Source organism: Schistocerca nitens, chromosome 6 (assembly GCF_023898315.1).
Source record: "Schistocerca nitens isolate TAMUIC-IGC-003100 chromosome 6, iqSchNite1.1, whole genome shotgun sequence".
In the NCBI taxonomy this organism is placed as follows: domain Eukaryota; kingdom Metazoa; phylum Arthropoda; class Insecta; order Orthoptera; family Acrididae; genus Schistocerca; species Schistocerca nitens.
Genome location: NC_064619.1, coordinates 490890496 through 490918260, shown reverse-complemented (window position 1 = coordinate 490918260; position 27765 = coordinate 490890496). Strand labels below are relative to the sequence as shown.

General features: G+C 41.8%; 1 protein-coding gene across 3 annotated transcripts in view; it reads right to left on the bottom strand.

The window, feature by feature from the left end:
- Positions 1-27765, bottom strand: part of LOC126262716 (sentrin-specific protease 1-like) — a 160717-nt gene that overhangs the window by 98098 nt on the left and 34854 nt on the right. For all 3 annotated transcript variants that reach the window (XM_049959504.1, XM_049959503.1, XM_049959505.1), the window contains 4 exons: positions 24490-24542; positions 24096-24188; positions 23568-23757; positions 6406-6563 (listed from right to left, as the gene is read on the bottom strand). In XM_049959504.1, coding sequence (XP_049815461.1) covers positions 6406-6563; positions 23568-23757; positions 24096-24188; positions 24490-24542 — 494 coding nt within the window. The remainder of the gene's footprint in view (positions 1-6405; positions 6564-23567; positions 23758-24095; positions 24189-24489; positions 24543-27765) is intronic.

Genomic DNA, 27765 nt, shown 5'->3' with positions numbered 1-27765 from the left:
TGGAGCCCGTTAGGGCCTTGTTAACAACTGCAGCCCTCTGCCTGACACACCAGGAGGTGCTATGAGCCAAGTCAGTTAAAGTAAACACTATAATGGAAATTGCTGCCCACACAGTGAAATATTCAGTAACACAGATGGAAACATCATACATTTAGGAATTCTTACTTCATGTCAAAGCTGAATATTCCAATGTTCTATACCGCTCTAAAATTATGTGGTTAAGTTTGGACAAGTCCTGAAGAGGTTTCTTAATTTGCAGGAAGAGGTCACAAAATACCTAGAGACAAGTGGAAAAGAGGGCAAGTGTCTCTTTGATTCCTGTTGGATTGCTTAGCTCGCTTTTATAGCTGACATCACAATTACTCCAATTCACTAAGCCTCTAATGCAAGGGGAGAATCATTCAGTAACAGTTGTAGTGAAGAAGACAGATACTTTAAAAAGATTAACCCTATGGAAAAATTAGCTTAAAAGTTCATGACTGAGAGAATTTCCCTGAATTCCGGGCAGGCAGAAGGGGGCCACACATGATTGACTGTGTATCAGTAACTGAAACATTTGATCATGAGTTCTCAAAGGGATTCCAGGACTTCGCATTACTGAAGACTGATTTTGTCTGACAATGTGCCTTATTACTTCCAACTTGAGCTGATAAGACCTACAGTGTAGTACCTGACTCAAGGACCTGTTTGCCCTATCCAGGAATAAGCAAGACTTTCATAAAATGTTACCCCAAGAGCAATACCCCGAGCTGGACAGATGAGATGCTAAAGTTATTCAATGTCTGGTTCCACATGAGTACGCAAATTTTATTTTTCCTATTATGATATCAACAACGTCCCACCAACATTTGAGTTTGACAGATTTTAATCTGCATAACTCCATGCATTTGGCTGCGTCACAAAACTACAAGTATATTACATACTGTACAATCAAAAGTGTATCAATTTCAAAACCTGAGAACTTAAATGTTAAATGCCCATAAGTAAATCTTAAAACATTATCTAATGTTCTTATTTAATCACATAATGAAGGTATTGCTTTGGTAGAAGGCTAGAAAGTCAAAAACAAACACTAGTGATTATATTCTTTTTATAAAAGTACACTTCAATATTTGACTCTTATAAGTAGCCCCACTGTGTAGTTAACACATATCCCGGTGTTTCCCATACATGCAGTCTTTAGCATATAGCTTTCTCACTCACACATCATCTCGGGGTAGCATATAGGTGGGGAAGCTGGAGTGTTGGATGGACTTGGCCACACTCCCAGAGCATGAGCATGTGATGAAAATGCCAGTCTGGGTCAGGTCTGATGCAAACAACTGATGTCATCTATCTGGCTCCATATTTACAAGTTTTCTGGCCATATATAAACTGCATACAACTCAAGTTGTAATTCGAAATTTATTGCAGTACATTTTGATCTTTCCAATCTATTAAACTGAATATCATTCACAGCATAATTCAAAGGATATTTCCACTACCCCCCCCCCCCCCCGCCCTTTCCCCAAAGATCGGATTAGGGGAATGGAAACTCCAGATAATTTTATGTTGAGCATGGTTGTGCTATTCAGATTTATAGAAATATCTCTCAAGATTTTGAATGTAGTGATTTCCTGTTGCCTTCTGCACCCAAATGTAGATCATCAAACTTGTCCCTCCCTCCCCAATTAGAGACAAATTCTTTCCCATAATGACAATAGAGCCCCCTTACCTATCTATATCCACATATACACTCTCACAAAGACTACTGGAAGTTGATACAGGGGATGCACTTACACAAGAGAATGTTCGGTTCCTGCATTCATTCGTCACCTACACAGTTGTTGCTGCTCCCCTCTCTCCTCCTCCTCCTCCACGAACAAAAACGAACTAAATGTCAGTATTTCAACAGCACTGGAATGAGAAACCAAATGACTTCCTCATAGCATCTGTCTGTAGATACTGGTGCCGGCCGATGTGGCCGAGCGGTTATGGGCACTTCGGTCTCGAACCGCGCGACCGCTACGGTCGCAGGTTCGAGTCCTGCCTCGGGCATGGATGTGTGTGCTGTCCTTAGGTTAGTTAGGTTTAAGTAGTTCTAAGTTCTACGGGACTGATGACCTCAGATGTTAAGTCCCATAGTGCTCAGAGCCATTTGTAGATACTGGTGTATCATATTTACCCAATTATAAGATAAGGTTTTTTTACCAAATTCGTCATTCAAAAAATATAGGGTCGTCTTATATGCGCAGATTAAACTATTGATGCCAAGATCAAATTCGCTTTTTTAGTAGAGCATCTAGGGGTAGTCTTACTGATCATCTTACAATTAGAGATTAAACTGCTGAGCATAGATGCAGGCATATTTATTTTGAAGAATTCGGAAGGGCAGGGCTTGGCAAATGATACCTGCATTGCAGACATTGACTTGTGAGGCATCAGTGCAACAGATGTGAGGAACTGTGAACTAGCCACTACAATAGTCTATTGCTCCGATTCAAATTTGACAATTTTGCGAAACACAGGAGGAAACAGCATTAAATTCTATCATCTTACTAACTTTTGTTGTATTTGAGCAGGTTAACAGTAAATGTTTCATACATGTACGGTTACCACGCATAAATATTAATGCAGCTTTTTCAAGTAAAGGTAATGTTGAAAACTGAAATGTTGTCCTCCAAAAAACATTAGTTGATTCAAAGCCCAGACCAATACTTTATTTGATTATGAGAGCCTGCTACATTTACAGTGGTTCAAAATGGTGTCCCCCCGTGCCAATGCAGGCATGACCTTGACACACAAGGTTCTGTCATACCCATTCTAATATTCCCAGTGTTGTTTCAAAGGATGTTGTAGATAGCAAGAATTCTTGCCAGCAGATTCTCTGCAGTCTTGACAGGGGTCTTGAGCATAAGACTTTTTACACTAAGCCACAAGAAGAAATAAAGTTGGTGAGATTATGTGAGCATGCTCACCATGAAATCAGGTTCTACCTTCCTATCCACTTCTCAGGGAATGTCTGATCCAGGTGTTCATGAACCCTCAGTCCAAAGTGAGGTGGGGCTCCAGCATGCTGGAACCACACCTGTTGATGAATAACAAGTGGAATATGTTCCACCTGGGTGGTACATCTCTGATAAACACTGTGTGAAATGGAAGTGGGGAAGGAGAAGAAACTGGCCTAATATGTAATCACTGTCTATGCCTGCCCACACATTGACTGATAATATGTGTTGATAGCTTGTCACAACTGTAGCGTGGTGATTCTCAATGGCCCAAACATGATTACTGCGACTATTTAGCATTCTCTCCTGGTGAAACAGGCTTCACCTGAGAAAAGTATGTACGCAGGAAACTGAGGACTGACTGTAAGGCACTGCAAAAACCATTGGCTGAACACATCATGAGATCCAAAGTCAGCAGGAATCAAAGCATGCCCTTTCTGTCAACAGTATACGGGTCTAGCTACATTTGCTGTAGTACTTGCCACACAGCACTCAGTGATACATTCATTTCATGTGCAACTGATCACATTCTCATTGCAGGCACCTCATCCATGGAGCAAGCACTGTACTCTCTATGTCAGGAGTCCGCATAGTTCACCATACTCCTCGGTCATTGTACTGCAGTACCAATTGCCTGATTTCACTTAATCGTTGGAACAATCTCAGAAATACTGTATGAGCGGATGTCTTCTATGCACATATTAGTTCCTATACAACCTTTGGACTTCTTAGACTTCTCTGATGCTTCCATTTGCTTGCCCATTCACAAAAATCATGTCTGCAAGTTCCATCACCAGTACAACTCCATTTGGTTAGAACTGATCAATGTCAGCACTTGAACTTGTAAACAAAGACTGCAGTCTACTGCATTACAAACATTGTACACGAGAAGTGCTCATGTCAGTATGCAGTACACCATCTGCAATGGATTAGCTGAATTATTATGCCAACCTCTATACCTACTAAGTGCTCGTCAGGATTGCCTCTGTTGCAATGTTACAATCTTAGCAACAACAGTGCCCGTACATATATTCAACTGTCAGGGGTGGTACCAGAACAATTTTTGTGTATAACTTTGGACTCTGTCATTTCCTGACCAGGGATCCTTACCTCAAACTGAATTATTTACCCTTTTTCATCATCCCTGTAAGTTTATAACATCATCACACAATCACCCTGCATAGTGTGCATAGCAATTACTTCTCTCACTTTGTAGCTTCACATTCAAAATGGTGTGCAACAATATCTCTCAAATAAAAACACACATGACTGAGTAGGTTACTAGACATTAAAAACCTTATTTAATAACTAATGTTAAAGAGTATCAAATATCTTTTACAACAGGGGTTAAAACCATTGAACTAAATTAAGTTTTTCAACTATGCAAGGATAAATAAATGCATCACAGTCGCAAAGCAATTAACAAAAACTGGTGCAAAAAAGTATCCATCAAATCATAGAATAACCAAGTGCTCATATGTAATACTAAATCTACTGGGCATTCAGAAATACCCATTATGAACATGTAAGACTTGTACAGGGGAGTGAGTACATAATATCGTGAATAGGAACCTGTGTACAGAAACATACTGTTTCCATTCTACGTCGGGTTCAGTTCAGATGTTTAACTCATCCACTTCTGCCTGAGGAACTGAATTATGCATGACACAGTATAATTATTAGGTAACAATTTGAAAGGAAATACAACGAAACATCTACTTGTTTGTACTAACACTTAAACATTCCGAGTTTACATTATCCCAAAACAAAAAAGAAGCCACCACACTGTTCATACAGAACAGTACTGATTTATTACAACAGATGTGGTGTTCACCAACATCATTACACACAGTGTACCTACGAAGCATGTTCTCGTACACATACTCCACCCTACCTGGCGTCTCTTCAATATATAGTGCAGCAGCCAGTACTTGTGCCAGTATATCTTCCTCTGTCTCTACATTTTGTACACGACGTCACAAGAAGTAGCCCAAAGGAGTTAAATCTGGTGATTGCAGCAACCATGTAACTGGATCACATCAAACTATCCAGCTTTCACCATATCATCTGTTGCCATGTCTCTGAACCGCACATGTGAAGTGAGGTAGTGCACCACCAAGCTGAAACCACATTTCTTGATGGACATTCAGAGGCACAGCTTCCAATAATGGGCCCAATACATCTTGTAGAAAGATCAGGTATGCAGGACCAGTTAGTTGGAGTGGAAGGAGGTATGGCCCCACCACATGACCATCCAGAATACCAGTCCACACGTTAATACCAAACTGGTCTCAAATCACTGAACATGCATGGCATGAGGGTTTTAGTCTGGCCAGACATGGCTGTTTCACGAATTCAAAACACCCTAGTGAACTTACACTCATTTTTAACAGAACTTTATGTGGAAACAGTGGTGTGTCAAAGCAGCGGTGTAGGAATCACGTACAGTAGGCAATGTGTTGTGGAAATTTGGCTGGACCCTTAGTGTGTAACCTTTATAAGGGGTATGGATGTAACTGTTGCTCACACAGAACATCCCAGATGATACTGTGACTAACACCCATTGCACGCGCAATTGTTCGAGTACTCGTTGACATGTTCTCTTCAATGTGTGATGCAGTACATCATCTTCAAATTTGAGCATGTGGCATTGTGCTGGAGCACAGTAGTCCTGCCTCCTCACAGTGAATGCAACTGTTCCACAAAAAAAACTGAATGCACCTGTTCCAAAAAAAAAAACCTTCATAATTTGTGCATAATTTTAGCATAAAGTTTGTATGTTTATCATGCAGCCAACTAGCAGCTCTTCCATTACCTCCAGCTTTGCCAAATACAAGGGGCATGTCTGTGTATTCCGAAAATATGTTTACTGTATCAGAGATGCATAGGCACGGAATAGGTCTCGCAGCAATGCAGACATTAAGTGACATGAGGTGGTCGTCTGGCATAGCACATGTCATCTTGTCTATCCTATTGCATACCAGGACAATCAACTCTTGAGACTTTTCTTCTTCCCTCAGTAAACTTGGACGCATTACACATCTCAAATGGAACTGTTACAGAATGGAAACTGCATTTTTCTGGGCATGGATTCCCATTCAAAATATTATGTACTTCTCCCCTCAACAAGCCCTAGAAGTTTGTAATATAAATTTCTGAAAAACATGTACAACCAAGTACTTCAGAGATCCGGTGTAGTGTCAACACTCACACACACACACACACACACACACACACACACACACACACAAACCTTGCCACACAATGTAAGAAACATATTAAAGCATCAAAATTTGCCCATATATTTTAACTGCCGTGATGTTCTGATTCTATCAGTGGCCAAAAAAATTACAATGCATGATGTTTTGATCCTAGAGGCTACTTATTTACTTAAATTTCCTTCAGTCACCAATTTTACCTCATCAAGTGCAGATCTCTTTTTCGGTTTGCTGTTATGCGATTCCTTCATCTTCACAGGATGTTGTCTAAACTGGATGCTAGCTTCTCTTCTCACAGATGGAAAAAATCTTTTATTAATTATAGATAGTCCCTCTCTTGGAGTTGAAAAATGCAAGGCTATAACAAGAAAATAAATAATAATTGTAAATTACAACAGTAAAAAAGTACTGTGTTACACATTCTTATCCACAAGAGATGCAACAACTACCTCAAAATTATTGCATACTAGAAGATATTATGCATACTAGAAGATATTACTGTAGTGTGTGTATTATCAGCAGGCAGCTCTGTTTTGATCCACTCCTCACATTTACCTCCACCAACTGCAAGCAGCAAATGAGATTTAGTGTCTTTCCAGGCATCCTGCTGGGAGTAATAACTGCTCTCTTTCTGAGTGCACATGGCCATGCTGAAGTGGTGATAAAGCTTTATTCATTGTTATCTGCAGCAACACTTTAGAAGACTTGTCAACATAAAAGCTGTCCATCCCCCCTCTACCGGATTCTCTCTCTCTCTCTCTGTCTCTCTCTCTCTCTCTCTCTCTCTCTCTCTCTCTCTCTCTCTCCGCCCCCCCCCCCCCCTCCCTCCCTCCCTGTTGGAGAGATTGAAGTTACAGGACCCACAGAGTCTAAACGGCATTATCAGTTTAGTCAAGCCACAACATATAGTGATAGTGAGCTCGATTGCTAGCTAAAAAGAAACAAACACAGCATAAAAGTAAAATGAACAATTACAAAAAGCCTCATTTTTAATGGACTAATCTTAAAGAGTTTCTAGGTAAGCTGGTGTCTACTGTCAAAAACAAACTCCTTCAGCATGTTGCTATGATGAGTAAAGATCAGAATGTGTTCCACAGCCCACGCTGTATCTGCTAAGCCTTCGTAAATCTTAGATGACAAACTCACAATACAGAATAGAGTGAGTGAGTGAGTGAGTGAGTGAGAGAGAGAGAGAGAGAGAGTGTGTGTGTGTGTGTGTGTGTGTGTGTGTGTGTGTGTGTGTCCGCGCTCGCGCGCCTGCGTGGGGGGGGGGGGGGCATGGACACTTTTAGAAAATGGTGCCTATGTTAGTCCATAATAAAAACAAAGATGATGTGACTTACCAAACGAAAGCGCTGGCACGTCGATAGACACACAAACAAACACAAACATACACACAAAATTCAAGCTTTCGCAACAAACTGTTGCCTCATCAGGAAAGAGGGAAGGAGAGGGAAAGACGAAAGGATGTGGGTTTTAAGGGAGAGGGTAAGGAGTCAAGGAGTCATTCCAATCCCGGGAGCGGAAAGACTTAACTTAGGGGGGAAAAAGGACAGGTATACACTCGCGCACACACACACATATCCATCCACACATATACAGACACAAGCAGACATATTTAAAGACAAAGAGTTTGGGCAGAGATGTCAGTCGAGGCAGAAGTGCAGAGGCAAAGATGTTGTTGAATGACAGGTGAGGTATGAGTGGCGGCAACTTGAAATTAGCGGAGATTGAGGCCTGGTGGATAACGGGAAGAGAGGATATATTGAAGAGCAAGTTCCCATCTCCGGAGTTCGGATAGGTTGGTGTTAGTGGGAAGTATCCAGATAACCCGGACGGTGTAACAATGCGCCAAGATGTGCTGGCCGTGCACCAAGGCATGTTTAGCAACAGGGTGATCCTCATTACCAACAAACACTGTCTGCCTGTGTCCATTCATGCGAATGGACAGTTTGTTGCTGGTCATTCCCACATAGAATGCATCACAGTGCAGGCAGGTCAGTTGGTAGATCACGTGGGTGCTTTCACACGTGGCTCTGCCTTTGATCGTGTACACCCTCCGGGTTACAGGACTGGAGTAGGTGGTGGTGGGAGGGTGCATGGGACAGGTTTTACACCGGGGGCGGTTACAAGGGTAGGCGCCAGAGGGTAGGGAAGGTGGTTTGGGGATTTCATAGGGATGAACTAAGAGGTTACGAAGGTTAGGTGGACGGCGGAAAGACACTCTTGGTGGAGTGGGGAGGATTTCATGAAGGATGGATCTCATTTCAGGGCAGGATTTGAGGAAGTCGTATCCCTGCTGGAGAGCCACATTCAGAATCTGATCCAGTCCCGGAAAGTATCCTGTCACAAGTGGGGCACTTTTGTGGTTCTTCTGTGGGAGGTCCTGGGTTTGAGAGGATGAGGAAGTGGCTCTGGTTATTTGCTTCTGTACCAGGTCGGGAGGGTAGTTGCGGGATGCGAAAGCTGTTGTCAGGTTGTTGGTGTAATGCTTCAGGGATTCCGGACTGGAGCAGATTCGTTTGCCACGAAGACCTAGGCTGTAGGGAAGGGACCGTTTGATGTGGAATGGGTGGCAACTGTCGTAATGGAGGTACTGTTGCTTGTTGGTGGGTTTGATGTGGACGGACGTGTGAAGCTGGCCATTGGACAGGTGGAGGTCAACATCAAGGAAAGTGGCATGGGATTTGGAGTAGGACCAGGTGAATCTGATGGAACCAAAGGAGTTGAGGTTGGAGAGGAAATTCTGGAGTTCTTCTTCACTGTGAGCCCAGATCATGAAGATGTCATCAATAAATCTGTACCAAACTTTGGGTTGGCAGGCTTGGGTAACCAAGAAGGCTTCCCCTAAGCGACCCATGAATAGGTTGGCGTATGAGGGGGCCATCCTGGTACCCATGGCTGTTCCCTTTAATTGTTGGTATGTCTGGCCTTCAAAAGTGAAGAAGTTGTGGGTCAGGACGAAGCTGGCTAAGGTAATGAGGAAAGAGGTTTTAGGTAGGGTGGCAGGTGATCGGCGTGAAAGGAAGTGCTCCATCGCAGCGAGGCCCTGGACGTGCGGTCTATTTGTGTATAAGGAAGTGGCATCAATGGTTACAAGGATGGTTTCCGGGGGTAACAGATTGGGTAAGGATTCCAGGCGTTCGAGGAAGTGGTTGGTGTCTTTGATGAAGGATGGGAGACTGCATGTAATGGGTTGAAGGTGTTGATCTACGTAGGCGGAGATACGTTCTGTGGGGGCTTGGTAACCAGCTACAATGGGGCGGCCGGGATGATTGGGTTTGCGAATTTTAGGAAGAAGGTAGAAGGTAGGGGTGCGGGGTGTTGGTGGGGTCAGGAGGTTGATGGAGTCAGGTGAAAGGTTTTGTAGGGGGCCTAAGGTTCTGAGGATTCCTTGAAGCTCTGCCTGGACACTAGGAATGGGATTACCTTGGCAAACTTTGTATGTGGTGTTGTCTGAAAGCTGACGCAGTCCCTCAGCCACATACTCCCGACGATCAAGTACCACGGTCGTGGAACCCTTGTCCGCCGGAAGGATGACGATGGACCGGTCAGCCTTCAGATCACGGATAGCCTGGGCTTCAGCAGTGGTGATGTTGGGAGCAGGATTAAGGTTTTTTAAGAAGGATTGAGAGGCAAGGCTGGAAGTCAGAAATTCCTGGAAGGTTTGGAGAGGGTGATTTTGAGGAAGAGGAGGTGGGTCCCGCTGTGACGGAGGACGGAACTGTTCCAGGCAGGGTTCAATTTGGATAGTGTCTTGAGGAGTTGGATCATTAGGAGTAGGATTAGGATCATTTTTCTTCGTGGCAAAGTGATACTTCCAGCAGAGAGTATGAGTGTAGGACAGTAAATCTTTGACGAGGGCTGTTTGGCTGAATCTGGGAGTGGGGCTGAAGGTGAGGCCTTTGGATAGGACAGAGGTTTCGGATTGGGAGAGAGGTTTGGAGGAAAGGTTAACTACTGAATTAGGGATGATCAAAGGCAGAGCCACGTGTGAAAGCACCCACGTGATCTACCAACTGACCTGCCTACACTGTGATGCATTCTATGTGGGAATGACCAGCAAAAAACAGTCCATTCGCATGAATGGACACAGGCAGACAGTGTTTGTTGGTAATGAGGATCACCCTGTGGCTAAACATGCCTTGGTGCACAGCCAGCACATCTTGGCGCAGTGTTACACCGTCCGGGTTATCTGGATACTTCCCACTAACACCAACCTATCCGAACTCCGGAGATGGGAACTTGCTCTTCAATATATCCTCTCTTCCCGTTATCCACCAGGCCTCAATCTCCGCTAATTTCAAGTTGCCGCCACTCATACCTCACCTGTCATTCAACAACATCTTTGCCTCTGCACTTCTGCCTCGACTGACATCTCTGCCCAAACTCTTTGTCTTTAAATATATCTGCTTGTGTCTGTATATGTGTGGATGGATATGTGTGTGTGTGTGTGTGCGAGTGTATACCTGTCCTTTTTCCCCCCCTAAGTTAAGTCTTTCCGCTCCCGGGATTGGAATGACTCCTTGACTCCTTACCCTCTCCCTTAAAGCCCACATCCTTTCGTCTTTCCCTCTCCTTCCCTCTTTCCTGATGAGGCAACAGTTTGTTGCGAAACCTTGAATTTTGTGTGTATGTTTGTGTTTGCTTGTGTGTCTATCGACGTGCCAGCGCTTTCGTTTGGCAAGTCACATCATCTTTGTTTTTAGATATATTTTTCCCAAGTGGAATGTTTCCCTCTATTAATTTAGTCCATAATAAAATACATTTAAGTAGTCTAGTATGACGGGTGTTTGAAAAGTCCGTGAGATGGCACCACCAGTGCGTATCGAGGTCATATTTAGTTAGTAGCATCTTTGGAAAGAATGCACGCCAAGTTTCGGCCATATTGGTCTATTTTTTTGTGTTTGGCATTTGTATGAGTCAAGGAAGTCAAGTCATTGTCAAAAAATGGTCAAAAAAAGAATTTCGTGTGCTGGTTAAACATTACTTTATGAAGGCAAAACGCCTCAGGAGACTAAAGAGAAGCTTGATAAACATTAAGGTGACTCTGCACCTTCGATTAGAAGTTTATAAGCAGTTTCAAAATTTTCAGAGTGGCCATATGAGCACAAGTGATGCTGAACGATGTAGACGCCCTGTGGCGGTAACGACTCTAGAAATCATTGATAAAATCCACGATATGGTGATGGATGACAGAAGAGTTAAGGTGCATGAGACTGGTAGTTCTGTGGGCATCTCGAATGAATGAGTACATAATATTTTGCGTACACATTTGGACATGAGAATGCTATCCACAAGATTTGTTCGGCAATTGCTCACGCTTGAGCAAAAACGGAATTGTAGGAAGTGTTGCAAGAATGGTTTGCAGTTGTTCAGGAAGAATCCGCAGGACTTAAACGTCGTTTCGTCACTGTGGATGAAACATGCATACATTACTATACACCTGAGACCATACAAAAATCTAAACAATGGGTTATCGAGGGAGAATCTGCACCAAAAAAGGCAAAGACCATTCCTTTGGCCAGAAAGGTTATGGCGACTGTCTTTTGGGATTCGCAAGGGATAATCCTCATCAACTATCTGGAAAAGGGTAAAACTATTACAGGTGCATATTATTCATCGTTACTGGACTGTATGACAACTGAGCTGCAAGAAAAATGCTGGCAACTGAACCACAAAAATGTCCTTTTCCAACACGACAATACACCAGCACACACCTCAGCACTTGTGGCCGCAAAATTAATTGAAATAGGATTCCAACTTGTTTCACATCCCCCCTATTCTCTAGGTTTGGCTCCCTCAGACTACTATTAGTTCCCCAATTTGAAGAAATGGCTGGCGGGACAAATATTTTATTCAAACGAGGAGGTTATTGCAGCAACTAATAGCTATTTTGCAGACTTGGACAATTCTTATTATTCAGAAGGGATCAACAAATTAGAACAGCAGTGGACTAAGTGTGTAAGTCTAAAAGGAGACTTTGTCGAAAAACAAAACAGGTTTACCCAAAACATGTAAGTAGTTTTTATTTTTGCACAGACTTTTCAAATGGCCCTCGTACCACTTCCATGTTAGACGAAAGTGAAGTGCCAAGTACTGCAAAAATTGGACTTAAATATTCAATCTTTAGACTGGCTAATTTGGTGAAGTATCAACTTCTTACAGGTAAACTCTACGTGCTTTTGTGCAGTTTTCATAATTGACAATTGATCAGTTTATAAAAGGGAGTTAAGTTAATGATAATGGAAATTCCTGGATGGAACAATATGTAAAATACGGAAAAGGCAACCACTCACTTATAGCAGATCAATGCATGGAGCACAGAAGCATATACTAAGCTAAAAATTAAATGTGTTTCTGCGCTCAGCCCATCATTTGGCTAATAAGAATGAGGAAACTTTACATTTATTAAAATATTGAAAATAATTATTTGAAACAAGTCCTCCATGTCCATGAAGCATTAAATAGAATAATTAAAAACTCACTCTAGTCTGCCCTACCACCTAGTGAGGAAATGTTGTACCATCATATAGATACTACAGACTAATTTACGATACAGTAGCCTACAGTTCTGAGTAATTATTTCCCAGTTGCATTTGTTTTCTGCATGTGAATGATCTTATCCATAGTTTTCAATACCGAGGTACACAACTGTAACTTTCTCAATCTGTTGTGTCAAGTGCAACATACCGTATGTCAACAGCAAAGCTTAAATGACTTGTTATACCAAGAGTGCACAAGAAATAAAGATATTGCTGACAACAATTAGCCTCTCAAACTCAACAGTGTCAGTGGACTGTAAAACAGCTGTAGAACTCTTGGATCTGAACATGGGATAGTTGACTTAAAAGAAGAGTTACATAAGATCAAATGCGATACAGTTGAGTTATGAGTAGTTTAGTGAAAAAAATCATACTGAATTAAAGTACAGTAAAATGTTACTCAGACAAATAGAGCAGGGAGGAAAATCAAATGTATCACATACTGTAAAGATAAAAATTAAAAAGGATATTATAAATATTCGCAGCTTCTCAGATGGCATAGTAACTTAAGTTTAAAAAATAAAGAACAGACATTTCAAGGAAAACCCTCAAGTCTATGCACCACTGTCCTTGTGTTCTGATAACGTAAAAGAGGTCTTTCAAAGAAACTCCTCCCGAACAGGCCATGAAGGCCCAACGGTACCACCGGCCGCCGTGTCATCCTCAGCCCACAGGCTTCACTGGATGGGGATATGGAGGGGCACGTGGTCTGGACACTGTTCTCAAGGCCGTATGTCAGTTTCTGAGACCAGGGTGAACTCAGCCCTTGTGAGGCAAACTGAGGAGCTATTTGATTAAGAAATAGCAGTTCCAGTCTTGGAAAAGAGGCCTACAAAGAGTTATAAAAGTTGATCAATGAAAACAAATTCCACTATGAGATGATAATGGGGAATTTTAAAGTGAAAGTAGAGAAAAAATTGATGAGCACTGCTTAAATGTAATTTCACATCTGATACCAGAAATGACCAAGGTAATGCATTTGTAGCAATTGCTGAAAACATGCTTGCTTTGACACATTCTTCCACAAGAAAACAAATACAAAATGAAATAAGCAAAGACCAAATGGAACTAAAAATTGATTATATTTTATCAAACCATGAGGAAACTGTACAAGAATTTCAAGTTATTAAATTTGTAAGTCACAGAGAATATGCACATACTAAGCTAGAGAGCAACAGACTTATCAGCATGATAAATGAAGACTGTGAATTTACTTAAGAATAAATGTAGCTACCAGACTTTATCAAGCAACAAGCTCTCCATCTCAGATAATGAAAACTGTACAGACATACGTGAAAGGGACAAGCATACATGAAAGAGGCAATTATTTAACAATGGTACTAGTGAAACTTCCTGGCAGATTAAAACTTTGTACCGGGCTGAGACTCGGGCCGGTAGAGCACTTGCCTGCGAAAGGCAAACGTTCCGAGTTTGAGTCTCGGTCTGGCACACAGTTTTGATCTGCCAGGAAGTTTCATATCAGTGCACACTCCGCTGCAGAGCGAAAATCTCTTTCCGGAAAGGTACTAGTGGAAACAGAATAAGATGATACTGATACAAGGAGAGCAAACAAAAAGGGGAAAAAAAAAAATCAAATGGAACAATAATAGCTACAAAGAAAAGAAGGGAGTTTCAACCTATGTCAATAAAAGGAAAATGATAGAATATACTGAATTAAAACTGGCACAAAATGTCAGAGTATGGTGAGGAGATAAATGAAGAATTGCCATGAGAAACAGTTCAAAACTATGATAGTATGGGGAGGGGAGGTAACACACTTTTTCATCAGTTAAGATGGCAACTGATGTAGTAGCTATAACAGAGATAGAATTGTATAAGTATTCAATGTCTTCTTTACTGGAGTCTCTTTGGAACACAAGCACTTCCATTGTCTTCTGTCTTTATACACCATTCCTCCATCTCCACCTTGATCCTGTCTTCACCTTTATTTTGCAAACAGTTCTTCACCCCTTTCAGCTACTTGGTTGTAACTCTTTCTTTTGGTCTTTTCCCCTTCCCTTTTATTTCACGTATCTCTCTTGGTATTCTCTTGTCTTCCATTCACTTAACACATCCATACCATCAAAGCCAGAGGTATCGAACCCTCAGCCCAAAGCAAGTACTGATGCAGGCCAAGGAGATTGCTACTCACCATAAAGATGACCAGTTGATTTGCTCACAGGAACAACGAAAAGACTGTTATAAATTATAGCTTTCGGCCAAAACTTTCTTCAGCAAAGAAAACACACACTGTCACACTAACACGCACACATCCCACACGAGTGACCTCTATCACTGGCAGCTCCAACTGGATTCTGATTTTTCACCATTAAACAGCTAAATTTACAATTATGAAACTACAGAAGCCAGAACATTTTTCGTAAAGAAGAACCGTACACAGAAAGCACAATCATTGAAAACCATGCTATCTGAACTTTTAATAATCTACAATGCACTGCCTAGAGAATAAAGGAAATAAGAATATTAGGTTTATTTTAAGTAAGGAAAAGATAACCACTCACCTATAGTAGATCAATGCGTGGAGCACGGAAATAGCATTCACACTAGCTTTCAAGCACTACCTCTTTTTCAGCATTTTGTTTGTGTGTGTGTGTGTGTGTGTGTGTGTGTGTGTGTGTGTGTGTGAGAGAGAGAGAGAGAGAGTGAGTGTGCGCGCGCACGCGCGTGTACCCACACTTGTTGAGCAAGAAATTCTGGAAGCTCAAGAGAAAGAATCACTTATTCTGGATCTGAGTGGGAACAGTTGGAAGAAGATTCATAGCTAGGTAAGCTGTAGTCTGTTACGACTTTTGTCACTTACATTGTTGCTACAAATACTGCTGCCATAGTTACATTTTAGTTCTGCTTTACTCATGTTCCATCTTGTCTTTTTTTTTTTTTACAGATGAATTTTATAACATAGCGGTGTTCAACATGCGTTTCCTAGATTTGTTCAGGGAAGACTTAAAGAATATACCAGCGAAGCAAGCAGGAACGAAACAAGTCGACATTGCCAATTGCAACATGCTTCTCTGCATGCCAGAACACTTCAGAACTTTCCACATAAAAGCCAATTACCTGTAAAATTGCTTAGTGTTGGAAGGATAATTACATTTTCTGTCATTGTAACTGTAAAATTTGCAACCTGTCACAGATTTAAAAACAATAAATAAACTTGAATCTTTGACTTTTTTAGTGTGCCCCTTTAAGAGGTATCAAAGGCAATTGTGTGAGTAACACTTATAATAATAACATAAATGCTTGGTTTTCTGGATCCAAAGTTTTTCTAAGTGGCTGGACTTCAGAGTGTTAAAGACAATACGATGAGTATTTAAACTTGTATTACTGTGGTGTGTGTTGGCTTCATGTCTATTGGCTCAGCAGAGGAAGAAGCAACTAGAAGAATGGATGAGATAAAAGAAATTATTCTAAATAGTTACAGGTGAAGAAAATTTAACTGTGATGGAGAGACTGGAATTTGACAGTACAACAAAGATCAGAAAGAAAAATAGGAGAATGAGGACTGAGATGGAGGAATGAAAGGAGAAGAGACCTGATAGAATTTTGTACAGAGCACAATTTAATAATTGCTAATACTTCGAAGAAAGTTGTATATGTGATATGATGATGTGATGAATATTGTGTGTTTAAAGGGACTACACTCCTCATCATGAGAGTAACATGTAAGAAGGTAAAAAGTGAAAAAATGGGGACTTGGCTCGAGCTATATAAAAAGCCGAAGAGTTTAAAAGGTCATGACAGTAGTCATAACACGAATGGTAAAAGAAAATAGCAATAACTCCAGCAGCATCTCGCACAAGAGGGTCTAAAGGCACAATAAGGCGGTCGTTTGGTGGGTACCTGATGCACGGGGAGGCTCTTGCCCCCACAAATACTCCTAGCACCGGAAGTGGAAGAGTATTATAGGTTAGTGTAAAATCCACTCTCCCTCAGGAAATGCAACACTTTGGTAGTGGCTGTCACATCATCCACAGAGATCTGGAAAGATACACGCCACACCTACATGGACCCTTTAATCACTCTCAATTGGTTTTGGGTTGTAGTAGCCTGCCTTTCCAATTCCCAGAGCCTCAATATATTGGGTCGAAGTTGTAATCTTAGGTCTTTGCCTGATATACCGACATCAAATTGATCTCCTGTAGTCACATGTTTAGCTAAATGGTCAGTGGGATCATTTCCTACATTGCCGATGTGGCTCAGTGTCCCAATGAAGGTCACTTTCTTTCCAGAGCTGTAGACGTCAGCCAGTATGTCCTGGATATTGGCAACCAAGAGATTTTTGGGATAGCAAAGGTTTATGCCTTTTAGGCAACTCATGGAATCGCTACAGATCAGAAAGTTCATCGTGGCCTGGGATTTGCCATCCGCAAAGCCTGAGAGATGGCAACCAACACTGCAGTGTATAAACTGCAGGCACTTAGCAGGGAGTGCTCCTCGAATTCCCTTGCATAGGCAAAAGTGTAACCAAATCTGTAGTTAACTTTCAATCCATCTGTGTAGATGCATACGGAATTAGAATAATCATGGAGGACTGACAGAAAGAGGTATCAGAGAAGGGTACGGTCATCATTCTTCTTGGGGAAACAATAACAGGGTACAGTTTATGGGGAGTGTCAAGAGGGAGCTCTACGAACACAGACTAATGGAGGCTGTTGGGGGTCCTTCAGTAGAATATCCAGTCCGATCCCAGCTGGTCTTCCCAGTTTTGGGTGATGCACAAACAGTTTGAATTGCTGGCTGTGGACAGAGTTGAGTGACATGGGTGGGCAGGAATCTGACATATTGTGACTGTGTAACTTGACAGAAGCTGTTGTCATCTAAACCGCAACAGTGGGACACCGGCTTCCACCAAGAGGCTGTCAAGAGGGCTCACACGAAAGGTCCCCATTGCCAATCACACGCCTGTGAGGTGAACGAGGTCCAGCAGGCTCAGTACAAACAGTGCAGCTGACCTATAGGCAACACGTCCATAGTTCAAGCGAGGTAAAATCAGCACTTTGTAAACTCTCAGAACAGTGCAGTCCGCTCCCTATGAGGAGTGACTAAGAAAATGGAGAGTATTCAGCTTCTTCAGACAAGTTGCCTTGAGCCGGCATACGTGAGGCAGCCAAGTTAACAGGTGGTCAAATAAAATACCTAAGAATTTGAAAGTTTCAACAATTTTAAGTAACTAGTCACCAAGATAAATTTCTGGGTTCTGGTGCACAGTCTTGAGTCAACAAAAATGCTTAACTCATGATTTTGCAGGAGAAAACTGATAGCTGTGATTCAGGGCCCAGTCATTGACTCTACAGACAGCCCCCTGATGTTGGCACTCAGCGGTGTGTAGTGACGCAGAGGCATAGTACAGCAAAGGTCATACACATACAGTGATGCAGAGACTGTGGGGCCCACAGCATTTACAATACCATTGATGGCAGTAACAAATAGCATTAGGTTCAGAACCAATCCCTGAGGGACTCCTGTTTCCTGTACACATTGGTTGCTGAGAGTCTAACCTACCCACGCCCGACAAAAACCGGAGAGATAGGAAATTCAGGATAAAAATGAGTAAAGTGCCCTGGAAAACCCACTTAAGCGATGTAGATAGGACATGATGTCGCCAGGTGGTATCGTATGTCTTCTGTAGGTCAAAGAACACAGCAATCAGATGTTGGTGATGCACAAAAGCATTGGGCACTGTGGATTCCAAACAAACCAGGTGATTTTTAGCAGACCAGAAAGCCCGAAAGCCACACTGGAATTGTGATGTGTGCCCTCCAGCTTCACAGCAACAACAAAGAAGACTGCTGACCTTTCATTTGAATAGCTTAGATAGCCCAATCGTCACAGAAATTGGCCGTTAGTTTTAAAATATGTGGGTCCTTTCCCGGTTTCAGGGCAGGGACAACAATACCTTCCTGCCATTGAGAGCAGAATACTCTCTCCTGCCAAATGTGATTAAAAAGCCAGAGAACATATTCCACTACTGTCACCACAAAGATGTCCGAGCACTCAGTTGTGGATTTTGTCGGGTCCAGGGGCAATATTGCGACACTCTGCCAAAACGCTGCAAAGCTCCATTTCACTAAAAGGGACTAGAGCCAGGTGCACGGAAAGATAGAGGACAGTGCTCAATAAGGTGTTTCTGGGTGACGAAATGAGAATGGTAATTACTGCAAGTAGACACTTCAGCCATGGGATCAGTGCAGATGTTACCACTGACAAGAACGCCAGAAACCGCCGTGGTGGTGGATGGCCACAAATGCGGTGGAGTTTAGTTAGGGGCGATGGGGTCTGGGATTGCATAATTGAGACAGACTGCTTGCAATACTCCTGCTTCCTTTTCTTTATTAAAAACCACACTTGAACGCTTTTAAATTATCCATGGTGCTTATGCCACTGAAGCGCCCAGCGGCATTTCCTGATAGTTGTGGATATACCTTCAGACTACAATGGCACCAGCTGTTGTCAGGATAAGCGGGAGGAATACAGTATTGTTGCTGCTGCTGCAGCACAAATAATAATATCAATAGTATCCTGCATCAATTTGTCGATATCCATCACATGACTGGCTGCAAAAGTGGCTACAGAAGAGAAAGCCTGCCAATCAGCTTCCTGAAGTGACCAATGTGGAGCATGTTCTAGACATCTGTGAGTGGAGACTGAGAGAACAATAGGAAAATGGTCACTGCCACAAAGCTTGCCATGGGCAAGCCACTGAATCAGGGGTAAGATAATCGGGCTCCAAACTGCGAGATCAATAGCTGAAAACATTCTGTGGGCCACATGAAATGAGTTGCAGCTCCAGTGTTGGTAGGCAGATGTCCAATTCTGAAAGGAGGTGTTCTAGTACTCAGCCTCTGTGAGACTGTGTCGCTGCCTCACAGAGGATTATGGGCATTAAAGCACCCCATAAGATTAAGCGGGCAGGGAACTGTGCCACTAACTCTAGCAGCTCATGGTAATGAAAAGGTCTGTCTGGGGGTAGATGAAGATTACATATTGTCATCCAAACTGACAGGTAGACACTAATGGCCATGGTTTCTAGTGCAGTGATAGGAGGTACCTGCTCACTGAAAATATCAGAGCATATGAGGGAACAGATCCCACTGGACACTCTCTCGACATTAATGTGATTGGTACAATAGGGTTGGTAGTTTTTCGAAGCAGAGAAGCACGTTATCAAAGACTGTGTTTCCTGAAGCGTTATGTCGACCTCTCAGGTGAAATGTTGTCATCGAAGGCTAGGATAAAAGCTCCAATGTCCACTTTATTATCCTTGGGTACCTTCTGGGTGTGGCGAACAAAATGAACTCCATGCTGCGCCAGATTAGTAAGCAACTCTTCATCAGTTTAAGCGTTAGGTCCTGATGGAAGATAACACCTTGAATTCCACTGTGCTGGTTATGAGGAGAAATTGTGACTAGTATATCCACTAACCTGACGTAGGCCTGAAGTGCCCTTGATTATTGCCACAACTTCCCCAAACCGATCTTTAGTACTTTCAATGAAAAATATTGGCTTAGTTGAAGCATAAAAGAGACTGTCAGTGTGGAAACACACCAAGAACTCCACAAACTATCCACTTCCATTTATCCTTGCCTGTATCTCATCTCGAGACATGGACAATGACAAAAATGCCGTAGCATTGTAAATTTCTGCACTAAAATCACTGTTCCTGACTGATGAGATGGCCGTGTTGGCATGGCCACCATTTAAGTTTGATCCATTTCGTTGTGGGTTATCCAACCCCATGCCACTCACCCTGCCAAGGCAAAGGCCATTTGGCACAGTAGCCACTGCCCAGAGTCCCAGTACCCTGAAGTGGACAGGTTGACACGGGCAGGTCACAGCACAGGCATCGGCAGTGTGATCCCTACTTTATCAGGGGCTACCACCGAGGGGTACATGACAACCCCACCACAACATACTGGCTACCACACTGGATTTCGGGTGCAGAGGTAGATCCACTTGATTGGTAAGTGCAAGAGATAACAATGCACAATGGACAGGTAATGCACCACAGAAAGGCCTCCTTCCCCAAAAAGGGGACCAGAAATTAAAAAGCCAAAACATGTGAGGGAAGAAGTGTTAAAAAGTGAAAAGACCAAAAACCTTCAAAAGTCTGAATAACAGTCACAAGACCAAAGTAAAAAATTAGACCTGATTAAAAAGACTCTTACGATAGGCAAGAAAGAGCTGCGGGCCTGTTCTAGCCCCCAGCACCGCACGAGGCAGTTGTACATGTGGAACTGACCTGGAGACAACATAAGGTTTCAAATAGATCTCAGCACAGTAAGAGAGATTTCAAAAGAAGATTTTAAACAGCAAATCATTTTTAGGGAATGTGATCATAATTTATTGTGAACTGCAGATTAAAACTGAAGAAACTGCATAAAGGCAGGAAAGTAAGGATATGGGGCATGGATAAATTGAAAGAACTAAAAGTTATTGAGAGTTTCTATGGTATTGTCCAGAGCTGGTGGTGTTACACCAAAGTCAGCAAAGTGAATCGATACCATAGACATTGGTGAGGGCTCGCTACAATCCGCAACAACCAATGGGAGGCAGTCCAGAACAGATGCCCTCTGTTCAGTATAGCATTGCCCTCACACTGAGGTCAATATAGTGTTAAGCATGTAAAATCTCACCCCAGTTCGATACCTCAGCTAAACCAGTCAACATCATAGTGTGGGACCAATAAGTTCTTAAAGTTTCTGATGAACACTTACATTAGTAATGGTTAACATTGTATCTCAAGAGAACAGTTTCTTAATTAGCGCATTAAGTGATGCTTCATTAGTCAATGACAGTTGTAAATTACCCGGTACTCCCATTGCAAAGAATTGTGCAAAAATTAAGTAAATCTTTTATTCATTAACCCAACAAAGTGAATTAATATTTCACGAGATACAGCTCCTATGTGCAGAACCCAGTCACGGCTGGATGAAAGTAGTTTCATCTGTTTGCAACAAATGGCTATGACAATCGACATTTAACTGGCTTATATTTCATGCCAGCTGCTTGCCTGTTGCACGTCTTTTTTTCTAAATTTTGTTGCTCTGCTTTTAGTCAGTTGCATTAGTGTGTGTCCTACAGCAAACCACCCTGTCTGAGCTGCCACAGGAAATTCTCACTGTCAGACAACTGACATCTTTGTTACAAAAACAAGCAGCACCGCCACAGGTAGCTGTTCCGAAATTTTGTCCACACCACAGCCAAGACGAAGAATGGTCAACTTCAGGGCACAATTAGAGGTGTACCGTCAATGGGGTGATTTTGGAGACCGGGGCGAATTCGGACAGTATGGCTTATTTGCTCTTTGCTACTGCATAGAAACAAAGAGTTGCTTATTTTAACGCCCGTGCGCCAGTTATTTTAAGCGTAAGATTTCATTTATCCCTTTCCACAACTTTTATTTAGCGTCAATTGTTTCCCTCGGTGAATAATGGATGAACAGTCTCAGTGTTAAAAATCCATGCATTATCGTAAAGTGAAAACTTACTATTGTTGTGCCGAGCAGGAAGTTATTGTAACCGTAATATTCAACGCACTCAGTAGCTAACAGCATTGAGACAATTTCTGTACAAGTTTGTCGAGTTTCTCGGGCAAGGTTATAAAATAACGACGGTTTTTGTAAAACTGTGTACTGTGTGGGGTGATTTCGGACAATGCCAAGAAAGTATAAGAGCAGGAAAGGTGCTACAGTATGGTGTAATTATGACCCGGAACTTTTAGATAAAGCTGTTCATGATATTCAGAGTGGTAAATTATCGTACAGAAAAGCATGTGATTTGTATGGGATACCTAAATCAACCTTACAAAATAAAGTGCAGGAAGCACATCTGAAAAAAATGGGAGGATAGCCAGTGCTAAATAAAGAAGAAGAAGAAGAAGAAGAAGAAGAAGAAATGTTGAAGTAAGGTATCTTGAGGGCTGCACATTGGAGATTTCCCTTCACTAAATTGGATATTAGATATTTTGTTAAAGGCTACCTTGATAAATCTAGCCAAAAAGAGAAGAAATTTCGTAATATCTTGCCACACAATGTGGTGATCCAATGGGAGGGTGTGGGTATGGCGAATGCCTGGTGAAAGTCATCTGCCAGCGTGTGTAGTGTCAACAGTAAAATTCGGAAGCAGTGGTGTCCATGGTGTGGTCATGTTGTGGTCATGTTTTTCACGGAGGAATCTCACTATCACAGCCCAGACCTACACTGATGTTTTAAGCACCTTCTTGCTTCCCACTCATGAAGAGCAATTCGGAGATGATTAGTGCCTCTTTCAGCACAATCGAGCATCTCTTCATAATGCACAGCCTGTGGTGGAGTGGTTACACGACAACAAATCCCTGTAATGGACTGGTCCGCACAGAGTCCTGACCTGAATCCTACAGAACACCTTTGGGAGGTTTTGAAATGCTGACTTTGTGCCAGGCCTCACCAACCGACATCAATACCTCTCCCCAGTGCAGCACTTCATGAAGAATGGGCTGCCATTCCCCAAGAAACCTTCCATTACCTGACTGAACATATGCCTGCAAGACTGGAAGCTGTCATCAAGGCCAACAACATATTGAATTCCAGCATTACCGATGGAGGGTGCCACGAACTTTTAAGTCATTTTCAGCCAGGTATCTGGATACTTTCAATCACATAGTGTATAAACTACCATGACAGGGAGGGGGAGCAGGGAGATCAGTGGGGAGTGAGTTAGAATATATCAGTAGTGAACTATTTATTTGCATGTTTGTCAGCAGTAAATTTCTAGGATAAAGTTACTGAAATATGCAAAATAAAAATTAAGTCTACTTACGGCAATCATTCTTTGATTTCACTGTTTTCAAGACTTCAATATCATCATCTTTCTTTACATCTGCTGAAGAATTATTGGCATCAGATGATATACCCTGTACAGGTTTTTGTTTCAATTTTAGCCTAGAAATGGCTTTAGGGATTGGAGAAGCTGGAACCCAATCATTCTCCTCATCTGATACAACAATGCACTAGAAAGAAGCAGTGAAATTCGTAACAAGTTTTCTACTCACATATCTTAAAGAAGCAATCAGTCATAGCTAATAACAGTCACTTGTCTACCCGCTACATCCAATTCTCAAACAACATACCACACAAACATTAAGACTTCATATACTCACTGCGACTTATGTCTTGTAAAATACTAATGTTCTGTTAACAACAATGACAGACACACAAATCTACATACACAACATAAATGCCACACATCTGAGATTAAAAAAAGGTGGGAAAGTAGTACATATGGGGAGACGACAGATTTTTAACACAAAAATCTGAAATGAGATAAAGAAAAATATGTTGTACAGACCTCATCATTGTCATCTTGAGAGGAAATGTTTTCTTTGCTTGCTTTTCTTGCTGACATTTCACCACCTCTACCCCGTATAAGGGACAGCTCATTCTACATAACATGCACAGAGAATTGAGAAAATCAGCACAGGTCATGTAGAAAGGTTACTTATGAAGTAAAATAAAATAATTTTCTTTTCTTTCTCTTAGTTAAAATCATTACAATTTCTGCATGATAAGTAGGATGTTTGTCTTTAAATTGTCATTGAGTGAACAAAACAAAAAGCAATAATGAAATGTGAAACTATCAGATACAATGAAATCAAGTACATAGCTACAATGAAAACTTTAGAGACTCTTGGTAAAACAATGAATGAAGAAATTGGTGCAAGTCTCAGCAAAAATTTGATTACCTGCAGAGTCTTGCTAGCTCTCTTCATCCTTACTTCAGCCGGAACCAGGAAATCTAGGCAGAAGACGTAAAACATTACGACTTCTCCAAAAGTTGCAAAATTTTGTCCATCATAAATAATAATAGTACTGACACCATACTACCCCACATTGTTAAAGGGGTACTGATAAATCTTTAGCTTTGTAAAGACAGAGCTGAATGGAAATTATGCCACACTTGTAACTTGCCATCAACTAAAATACATTATCTAACAGTCTGTAAAAGAATGAATACCAACACAGGAATGACGTCACTAATTTTTAACACATACCAGTTGAAACACTGATGTAAATCAAAGCACGAGTCACAAAAACAATAGACATATGTCCTTTTGAAATAAACACTCTTATCATGTCTCTTTTGGAGTGAGTGTATTATGTATCTTGTCACACATAAACAAACAACGGAAATTCCAGCATTGCATAACAACAATATTATGAAACGGGTAGAGTGACTCAGCACACAGGGGAGATGTCTAGTCACCGACAGTCTCTCTCTCTCTCTCTCTCTCTCTCTCTCTCACACACACACACACACACACACACACACACACACACACACACAAAACCACTGTCTCCAGCTGCTGTGGCCAGAGTACAGACTGTGACTGCTGCACCCAATCTTGCATGGACAGTGGGCAAAGAGCTGATTGTGGGATCATGGGGAGACATGCAGACAGGGTAGAACTGCTAAGTGCAGTCGGGAAGTTTGACACTAAGGGCAGAAGGGGAGCAGGGGGAGCTAGGAAAAGGAGAGAAGTACAGAAGAGGAAAGAGACTGTATGTGTTGGCAGAATAAGAGGCTCTGTTGTGCTAAAATGTGACCAAAGGAGTGGACAGGTAGGTGAAGGACAGGGACTAGCGAAGATTGAGAGCAGGGGGGTTACAGGAATATAGGAAATATTGCAGTTCAGAAAAGCTCGTGTCGCTACATAGGATTCAGATGGCACATGCTGTGAAGCGGTCATTGAAGTGACACACATCATGCTGGGCAGCACGCTCAGCAACCCAGTGGTCCAGCTGAAGAGGCCACAGTTTGGCAATGGCCATTCATGTGGATAGACAGCTTGTTAGTTGTCATGCCCACTTAGAAAGCATAACAGTAGTTGTAGCTTAGATTGTCCATCACATGGCTCCTTTCACAGATAACCCTGCCTCTGATAGGGTAGGAGATGTCTGTAATAGGACAGGAGTAGGTGGTAGTGGGAGGGCTTGCATCTAGGTTTATTTCAGGGATATGAGCTATGAGGCAAGAGGTTGGGAAGAGACTCGAATAGGGCCTTGGCAGCATTACCTGTGAAAGCAGCCTCTGATAGGGTAGGAGATGTCTGTAATAGGACAGGAGTAGGTGGTAGTGGTAGGGCTTGCATCTAGGTTTATTTCAGGGATATGAGCTATGAGGCAAGAGGTTGGGAAGAGACTCGAATAGGGCCTTGGCAGCATTACCTGTGAAAGCAGCCTTGTGCTCTACAAACTAAGCTGCAACAACTGTGCTCCTTTCTAGGTGGGCATCACAACTAACAACCTGTCTGTTCACACGAACTGTCATCGTTGAACTATGGCCACCCTTTCCTGCCCTCCCCTCCTCTCTCACCTCTCCCCTGCCCTCTGTCTAACATCCCGACTGCACATAGGTGCCCTACCCTCTCTCCACCTCATCCCTATGCACTCACCAGCACTTCAGTGCAGCTCAAAGGCACAGACATAAATTTTCATAAGCATAGGTTCTGGGTGCAACTCAAAGATTAAGTCATCTAAGAGTCAAAGTAGAAGACACTGCACAAAAGAAAAGCAGAAGTGTCTTACACGGAGCATTTTTATCATCCACCTTCATGGTATAAGCAATAACAAAACAGGTGTTCTGTGTTTGGTCTGTACATTTTACTATAGTACAATATCAACCATTCAAGTCTCCTTAGTATTTAGTGGCTTCCCATTAGCTACTTTCTATTTAAATTCTTGTATCGTAGAAGGGACAAACATTTGTCCCACAGACAAATATTGATGTCTGCTGCTTAGTTATTTACTATCTGCCATCTGAGCAGTCTATATATTTCCTCTTTTTTAACTCGGTGTGTGTGTGTGTGTGTGTGTGTGAGAGAGAGAGAGAGAGAGAGATTTTTTTATATTTCTGAAGGCAACTTTTCAGCAGAAAGCTTGAATGTTTGGCAGTCTTTTCATTGTCCCTGTCTGTGACTCAGTGCTTTCTCTATGTGGTGGGTAGTAATCTATCCTTTTCATAACAATGTTGTTAAAATTATGAAGATCTTGACTGCATAATGAAATCAAAAGATTTAGATGCAAAATACACTGAGACACTGTTGGTGTATTATAGTCTAGTATGTCAAATACTGATCAGCAAACTGTATCTAAATGGTAATTAATAGGGGGCTGTTAAGGCTGCAAAAGACCCAGTAGCCACTGGCATATCACAAAAACTTACACAAGTCAACAACAATGCATCTGATTATGGAAGATAAGTTGAAAGTGGATCTGACTATAGCAGAAATTGCAAATGTGATGGGACTGCTAGTCTAGCAGCCAGCAAGAAATGAATTTTCTTAATCACAGAGAAAATTTGAAATGCATTCAAACATTCAGTTAGTCCTTCACTGTGTTCTGTAGATCCCATCAAGGAGGAGAGCTTTCATGAATGTGGGTTAGTCAAGGTATACATTAACAAAAGTCAAGCAGTTCACAAAAACTATCTCAATAACATGTTAACAATACATTACCACACTATTGCTTGATGCTATTCATGCTTATGCCAGCTTAATTTAATCAAGTACATTAGAAAAAAAATTGCTACTTTGAATAAAACTGCTTCCTCATTTATACTACATAGCTGTTGTTTAGCTGCTATTGGTGGTTTAATATTTACTGATTAGAGTGGTACTTTTCAAAGTTAATGTTTACCTACAGTGCTAAATTCTGTGTCCTGTTTATAGTACCTTACTACTTGTCATGCAGCTTTACAATGAACACAGCTACTTGTAATGCCATTAACAGATACTTTCAATCCCTAAACTAGATATTTATTAAATTTCTACATTGTGGCTTATGAATTAAGGGGGGCAGGACGTCAAACGGGCCGACTTGGAGCAGGAGAGGCATCACAGGACATTTTAATTTCCAGTGTCTATACTTTTACAAATAAATTCATAAAACTTTGTCAGCATCACCAGGAAGGATTCAGGATTCACACTCATTGGGGTGGAAGTTCGAAGACATAACAAAAT